At 41.9% G+C, this 8479-nt stretch overlaps 1 protein-coding gene across 1 annotated transcript; it reads right to left on the minus strand.

Annotated features, from left to right (window-relative positions):
- Window positions 1-4511: 4511 nt before the first annotated feature.
- On the minus strand, window positions 4512-5651 carry LOC124672145. The gene is made up of 3 exons (XM_047208419.1): window positions 5400-5651; window positions 4876-5144; window positions 4512-4749 (listed from the first exon to the last, which is right to left on the minus strand). The coding sequence occupies exons 1-3, from the start codon at window positions 5649-5651 to the stop codon at window positions 4512-4514; spliced, it is 759 nt and encodes a 252-aa protein (XP_047064375.1).
- Between the last annotated feature and the right edge of the window lie 2828 nt (window positions 5652-8479).

Here is an 8479-nt window from a genome sequence, read left to right on the forward strand (position 1 = left end):
GGTCCATAGCAGTAGCTAGATGGTCGTCTTCTCCTTATGTGCTTCATTGTCGGATCTTGTGAGCTGCCTAACATGATCAAGATCATCTATCTGTAATGCTATATGTTGTGTTTGTTGGGATCCGATGGATAGAGAATACTATGTTATGTTGATTATTAATCTATTACCTATGTGTTGTTTATGATCTTGCATGCTCTCCGTTATTAGTAGAGGCTGCGGCCAAGTTTTTACTCTTAACTCCAAGAGGGAGTATTTATGCTCGATAGTGGGTTCATGCCTCCATTAAATCTGGGACAGTGACAGAAAGTTCTAAGGTTGTGGATCTGATGTTGCCACTAGGGATAAAACATTGATGCTATGTCCGAGGATGTATTTATTGATTACATTACGCACCATACTTAATGCAATTGTCTGTTGTTTGCAACTTAATACTGGAAGGGGTTCGGATGATAACCTGAAGGTGGACTTTTTAGGCATAGATGCATGCTGGATAGCGGTCTATGTACTTTATCGTAATGCCCAATTAAATCTCACTATACTCATCATATCATGTATGTGCATGGTCATGCCCTCTTTATTTGTCAATTGCTCAACTGTAATTTGTTCACCCAACATGCTATTTATCTTATGGGAGAGACACCTGTAGTGAACTGTGGACCCCGGTCCATTCTTTTACATCGAATACAATCTACTGCAATACTTGTTCTACTGTTTTCTGCAAACAATCATCATCCACACTATACATCTAATCCTTTGTTATAGCAAGCCGGTGAGATTGACAACCTCGCTGTTACGTTGGGGCAAAGTTCTGTGACTGCGTTGTGCAGGTTCCACGTTGGCGCCGGAATCCCTCGTGTTGCGCCGCACTACATCTAGCCGCCATCAACCTTCGATGTGCTTCTTGGCTCCTCCTGGTTCGATAAACCTTGGTTTCTTTCTGAGGGAAAACTTGCTACTGTACGCATCACACCTTCCTCTTGGGGTTCCCAACGGACGTGTCGACTGCACGCATCATAGGGTTGATACTAGATTTGGATTACTGCGTAGAAACAGATTTCTTACTGTCACGAAATTGAGCAGCCCCGTCTGTAGGTAATTTATAAAAATGTGCCAATTTATGTGCGTGATCCTCAGATATGTACGCAACTTTCATTCAATTTGATCTTTTTCATCTGAGCAAGTTAAGTGCCCCAGAAAAATTCGTCTTTACGGACTGTTCTGTTTTGACAAATTCTGCCTTTTATTTCGCATTGCCTGTTTTGCTATGTTTGATGGATTTCTTTGTTCCATTAACTTTCAGTAGCTTTGTGCAATGTCCAGAAGTGTTAAGAATGATTATGTCACCTCTGAATATGTGAGTTTTCGATTATGCACTAACCCTCTAATGAGTTTGTTTTGAGTTTGGTGTGGAGGAAGTTTTCAAGGGTCAAGAGAGGAGGATGATACAATATGATCAAGAAGAGTGAAAAGTATAAGCTTGGGGATGCCCCGTGGTTCATCCCTGCATATTTTAAGAAGACTCAAGCATCTAAGCTTGGGGATGCCCAAGGCATCCCTTCTTCATCGACAACTTATCAGGTCACCTCTAGTGAAACTATATTTTTATTCCGTCACATCTTATGTGCTTTACTTGGAGCGTCTGTATGTTTTTGTTTTTGTTTTTGTTTTTGTTTGAATAAAATTGGATCCTAGCATTCTTTGTTTGGTAGAGAGACACGCTCCACTGTTGCATATGAACACATGTGTTCTTAGCTTTAATTTTAATGTTCATGGTGAAGGTTGAAACTACTTCGTTCATTGTTATATGGTTGGAAACAGAAAATACTTCATGTGGTAATTGGTATAATGTCTTGAATAATTTGATACATGGCAATTGTTGTGCTCAAATAGATCATGTTTAAGCTCTTGCATCATGTACTTTGCACCTATTAATGAAGAACTACATAGAGCTTGTTAAAATTTGGTTTGCATGATTGGTCTCTCTAGAGTCTAGATATTTTCTGGTTAAGGTGTTTGAACAACAAGGAGACAGTGTAGAGTCTTATAATGCTTGCAATATGTTCTTATGTAAGTTTTGCTGTACCGGTTTATACTTGAGTTTGTTTCAAACAACCTTGCTAGCCTAAGCCTTGTATTGAGAGGAATTCTTCTCGTGCATCCAAATCCTTGAGCCAAAAACTATGCCATTTGTGTCCACCATACCTACCTACTACATGGTATTTTTCTGCCATTCCAAAGTAAATTACTTGAGTGCTACCTTTAAAATTCTATTCTTTGTCCTTGCAATATATAGCTCATGGGAAAATAGCCTTAAAAACTATTGTGGTAAAGAATATGTAGCTTATGTATCTTATTTCTTATAAGTTGCTCGTTGAGCGGTAACCATGTTTCTCGGGACGCCATCAACTATTTCACCTTTGTTGAATATCATGTGAGTTGCTATGCATGTTCGTCTTGTCTGAAGTAAGGGTGATTTATCATGATCAAATGGTTTGAGTATGCATATTGTTAGAGAAGAACATTGGGCCGCTAACTAAAGCCATGAATCATGGTGGAAGTTTCAGTTTGGACATCAATCCTCAATCTCTTATGAGAATATTATCTGTTGTTGAATGTTTATGCATTAAAGAGGAGTCCATTACCTGTTGTCTATGTTGTCCTGGTATGGATGTCTAAGTTGAGATCTATCAAAAACGAGAAATCAAATGCGATCTATCTCCTTGGACCTTTGTACAGGCGGCATAGAGGTACCCCTTTGTGACACTTGGTTGAAACATATGTTATGCAATAATAATCCATGTAAATCCAAGCTAATTAGGACAAGGTGCGAGCACTATTGGTAATCTATGCATGAGGCTTGCAACTTATAAGATGTCTTATACATAACACATATGATTTATTACTACCGTTGACAAAATTGTTTCTATGTTTTCAAAATGAAAAGCTCTAGCACAAAAATAGTAATCCATGCTTTCCTCTGCGAAGGGCAATTCTTTTACTTTATGTTGAGTCAGTTTACCTACTTCTTTCTATCTTAGAAGCAAACACTCGTGTGACCTGTGTGCATTGATTCTTACATGTTTACCTATTGCACTTGTTATATTACTTTGTGTTGATAATTATCCATGAGATAAACATATTGAAGTTGAAAGCAACTGCTGAAACTTGTATCTTCCTTTGTGTTGCTTCAAAACTCTCTACTAAGAATTTATTGCTTTATGAGTTAACTCTTATGCAAGTCTTATTGATGCTTGTCTTGAAAGTACTATTCATGAAAAGTCTTTGGTATATGATTCAGTTGTTTATTCATTGTCTTTACCATTGCTTCGAATCACATGGTCTGGCTCACTCGTCAACCCTCCGACTCTGCCCTTCCGCCCACTTATAGCCTTCGTCGCGAAAACCCCTGTACCGAGAGCCACGATACGGAAAACCTTCCAGAGACGCCGCCGCCGCCAATCCCATCTCGGGGGATTCAGGAGATCGCCTCCGGCACCCTGCCGGAGAGGGGAATCATCTCCCGGAGGACTCTTCATCACCATGATTGCCTCCGGATTGTTGTGTGAGTAGTTCACCCCTGGACTATGGGTCCATAGCAGTAGCTAGATGGTTGTCTTCTCCTCTTGTGCTATCATGTTAGATCTTGTGAGCTGCCTATCATGATCAAGATCATCTATTTGTAATGCTACATGTTGTGTTTGTTGGGATCCAATAAATATGGAATACTATGTCAAGTTGATTATCAATCTATCATATATGTGTTGTTTATGTTCTTGCATGCTCTCCGTTGCTAGTAGAGGCTGCGGCCAAGTTGATACTTGTAACTCCAAGAGGGAGTATTTATGCTCGATAGTGGGTTCATGCCTCCATTGAATGCGGGACGATGACGGAAAGTTCTAAGGTTGTGGATGTCTTTGTTGCCACTAGGGATAAAACATCAATGCTTTGTCTAAGGATATTTGTGTTGATTACATTACGCACCATACTTAATACAATTGTCTGTTGTTTGCAACTTAATACTGGAAGGGGTGCGGATGCTAACCCGAAGGTGGACTTTGTTATGCCCTCTCTATTTGTCAATTGCCCAACTGTAATTTGTTCACCCAACATGCTATTTATCTTATTGGAGAGACACCACTACTGAACTGTGGACCCCGGTCCATTCTTTTACATCTGAAATACAATCTACTGCAATACTTGTTCTTTACTGTTTTCGCAAACAAACATCATCTTTCACACTATACATTTAATCCTTTGTTTACAGCAAGCCGGTGAGATTGACAACCTCATTGTTACGTTGGGGCAAAGTACTTTGATTGTGTTGTGCAGGTTCCACGTTGGCGCTGGAATCTCTGGTGTTGCGCCGCACTACACTCCGTCACCAACAACCTTCACGTGATCCTTGACTCCACATGGTTCGATAACCTTGGTTTCTTACTGAGGGAAAACTTGCTGCTGTACGCATCACACCTTCCTCTAGGGGTTCCCAACGGACGTGTGCTTCACGTGTATCACCCTTCACCAGATGTGTCATTCACCATCAAAAACCCTAGAAAGTACTCCTCAATTTTTATTTGGGCATTCGACATATCAACACAATGAACCAACACACTCATTTGCTCTTGATGACTAACATCTGGGGTACAATCAAGAATAACCGAGAAATATTTTGCCTCTTTAACTACCTTTGGAATAGTGTGTGTAATGCTAGAAGCCATAAGAGAAATCAACTCATTCTGAATTTTATGACTGAGATAACGACGATGAATCTCTTTGTGTTGAAACCGTCTAAGGTGGTCTTGCATTACCATGTCAAATTCTGCAATCATCTCAACACAAGCTAAGAAATTACCTTTGTGATCATTGTAAAGCTGCTCATTGGATCCTCTAAAAGCCAAATTATGTTTACCAAGAAACTTCACAACAACAACTATTCTTAGTAAAACTTGCCTTATGTGCTGCTTCTCCTTTCTGATCTCATGCTGCAACTTCTTATCAATTGTTTCATGTTTGCTCAGTTTAGTTCTCAGTTCCTTCCAACAGACCATGCCGGTAATATGCTCAACACTAGCTTCATGTTCTTTGAGTCTCTCACTGACATGCTTCCAATCTCTAAACCCGTCACGTCCCAAAGTACTCTTGCACTTGATAGGATTGAACAACTTACAGGAAAAACAAAACACCTTGTCAACGCTTCTTGAATAAACTAACCATTTTCGATCACGTACCTCTCCATTGTTCATATTTCTTGAGTAATGTGCATACGAAAAATTCCTTGAATTTTCATCTCGGGGAAAAGTAATGTTTTCTTCCCTTATAGGCCCCTTCTCCACTAATGTGTCCCTTTCTTTGTAATCAAGACTAGTCCAATTTGTCGGATCATAAATATCCACACTAACCGGTTCCTCATGATCATTCGCATTGTTATCATCCGCGCCGATATTATTGTTGTCTTGAGGGACCTCATTTTCTGGATCAACATTATTTTGATTCGCCGCAAGAACTAGTGCCAACTGATCTGGATTTCTCGATGTGCTCGTGTTGCTCTTCAAAAATTTGTGAATAGATCCTCTCTGCGATTCAATAAACTTATCATTTTCCTCTCTCAGCCTCCTTTTGGCGGAACCGGACAAAGGCTTTTTAGAAGACATAACGCGGCTGAAAATAGAAGAGACAAATTGTAACTGAAATTAGGGCATAGGGCCATATAGACTACGTATAGCCAGAGCATCAAGAATTCAGAATTTACCTTCCTGCTGTGGCCGATTACGTTAGGTGTAGGTCTAAACTCTGGAGGAATCAGCGAGCGGCCGACCGACCAAGCGAGTTGGAGCTTGGAGAATTGAGAGCAATCGAACGAAACTCATGAAGTTCACGAATAGCTTGAGTCGGGGCATCGGTGACGAGGGATCACCTCATCAATGCCTACATATTGTAGACTTGGGTTTCGGGAGAGAGCGACGATGGAGATTCCGGGAGCGAGATTAGGCACACGACGTACCCAGCTTCGGGTCCCCTCGGTGGAGGATCCCTACGTGCTGCTAGCAATCTAGTATATGATCATAAGTATGTTTACAGGGTGCCGCCGCCGTAGGCGGAGCTATGTTGTCTATCTCCCCTCCCTCTCGGGTGTCCTGGCTGGCTTTATATATGCAACCAGCGTAGGGTTTTACAAGAGTTCTAGTCGACTACTTCTTCGGGTTGCCTTGTTGGGCTTTCTTCATATTGGGCCGAGCCAAGCCATGTATACTAATAATGGGTACCCGAAGGGTATACCCATGTCAGTAGCCCCCGAGTGTCTAGGGAAGTCGAATACTTGCGTAGAGACTCCAAGCATAATCATCTCCGAAGTCGAAGAAATACAAGGCGAGGTTCATGCCGTAGATCATGTGTAACGTAGATGATGTCGACGATTCTCGAAGTTATTTTTCTGTCGGGTGCGCGACAGCGCTCCCGATGGGAGTAGCCCCCGAGTCTATGGGTAAGTGCTTGCACTTGGGCATAGACTCAAGTTGTACTACTCGATGAAGAATTTAACTATATTTATGGGCGCAGCCCCTCTTTTTATCGGCTCCTGTTAGAGGACTTAATAAAATCCAACGCTCCCGATGGGAGTAGACTCCACTTGAGTCGCAGACTCGAGTTGAGTCTACAAACCTTGAATGTCATATATCATGTATAGTACTTATATTGTCGACAATTTTCAAAGTTATTCTTTATCGGGTGTGCGACTAGCACTCCCGATGGGAGTAGCCCCCGAGGCTACAGCCAAGTGTTTGCACTTGGGTGTAGGCTCAACTCCACAATTTTTCCTCTATCTTGTATCTTATCGGGAGGGTGAACAATACTCTCAATAAAAGTAGCCCCCGAGCCTATGGGCAAGTGCTTGCACTTGGGCATAGACTCAAGTTGTACTACTCGATGAAGAATTATATTGCTGGCGCAGTCCTTCTTTTTATCGACTCCAGGCCATTGCTATTTTTATTTGACATCCATATCTATATTGTACATGGATAATGGTAAATGGGGCTGGTTCATCTGACGGATCAGGTACCAGTTAACTGCTCTTGTGGCAATCCCGCAAGAACCTACTTCAAGATCAAGTCCCCGGACTTGACCTCGGTACCTGGCGTAATTCGTCACGTGCCGCTTAAGGACTTACCATGATCCGAATTCCAGTAATGTTATCGGGTCCACAGCGCGTCCGCCGGGATTTTTCTTCACATCTGTTGATGTGGAAAAAAGTAGCAGAGCGCAGTTTTTGGCGATACCACGCCACACAGGACGGATCCCGGGGTCTTACCTTCGTAAGTATTACGACATTCAGAGATTTATTCGCGACGGACGCGCTCTGAGAATATTTTGTCAAGTGCCTTGTTCGGGTAATGCAATGACCCATTTTGCGGGTTCTTCTATATTTTTCTCGGGCATGATGAGACAGCCGAATATATTAGGTTCTTCTATATTATCGGGTACATCACCGATGCTCTTGCTCGGAACAATATGATGAGTCAATGGACCCGAAGATTTGTCCACCTTTTTTTTGGGTTCCTCCTTGATGAAAATTTCGTCGAGTTCCTCCTTGAAGAAAATTTCTTCGGGTCCTCCTTGAGGACAATTCTTCGGGTCCTCCCTGAGGACAATTCTTCGGGTCCTCCTTGAGGATAATTCTTCGGGTCCTCCCTGAGGACAATTCTTCGGGTCCTCCTTGAGGATAATTTTTCGGGTCCTCCCTGAGGATAATTCTTCGGGTCCTCGTTGAGGATAATTCTTTGGGTCCTCCCTGAGGATAATTCTTCGGGTACTCGTTGAGGATAATTCTTCGGGTCGTGCTTGAGGATAATTTTTCGGTGCGGGCATCCATAAGCTCAAGAACTTGTATACTTTGAAATTTGATTCCTCCTTCACAAATAAACAAACTTTTTCTATCTTTTCCTTGACTCTTTTTTTCCGCATGCGGTGTCAGATGCTCATATTCAATTATATGTAAAGTGAATATATGCCGCGCAGCCCTCAAGTGTCGGGTGCGACGAAAGTAAACGATAATCAACCTTGTGCAAAATAAAAGAACACTTAGCTTTTTGTACACGACGAAGTCGATGCATGATGAAGTCTTCGAGTTAAGAAATCTAGCCAAAGTAGAAACCACCAAATAGCAAAAAGTGGATGCCGCGAAATTGTTGATGAAGAAACAGCCGAGCCCCCGAGCGTTGCTGAGGTGATGTCATGATTGTTGTGTCGCAGTCGTGACCCGAGACGAAATCGTTGTCGAGCCTCCGAGCGTTAGGCGTGACGTCAAATAAGTTGATGGAGTCGCGGCGTCATATTTGGTGAAGCCATTTAGGATGAAGCCATAGACAATAATATACGAAGATGAATCCCAGATGAAGTATTTGAGATGAATCCATATTGAAGATTACGCCATTAAATATAGAGCATATATTGAAGATAAATCCGTCGATATCATAGAGGATGAATC

Source organism: Lolium rigidum, chromosome 7 (assembly GCF_022539505.1).
Source record: "Lolium rigidum isolate FL_2022 chromosome 7, APGP_CSIRO_Lrig_0.1, whole genome shotgun sequence".
Classification (NCBI taxonomy): domain Eukaryota; kingdom Viridiplantae; phylum Streptophyta; class Magnoliopsida; order Poales; family Poaceae; genus Lolium; species Lolium rigidum.

Excerpts from the sequence above, each read along its gene's own strand:
- LOC124672145 (XM_047208419.1), bottom strand. The coding sequence starts at position 5,651 with ATGTCTTCTAAAAAGCCTTTGTCCGGTTCCGCCAAAAGGAGGCTGAGA. Across the intron at positions 5,145-5,399 it reads CGAATGATCATGAGGAACCG|TGCAAGAGTACTTTGGGACG; the intron begins GTTAGTGTGGAT and ends AATCCTATCAAG. Across the intron at positions 4,750-4,875 it reads GCTTTTAGAGGATCCAATGA|TCATAAAATTCAGAATGAGT; the intron begins GCAGCTTTACAA and ends TCGTTATCTCAG.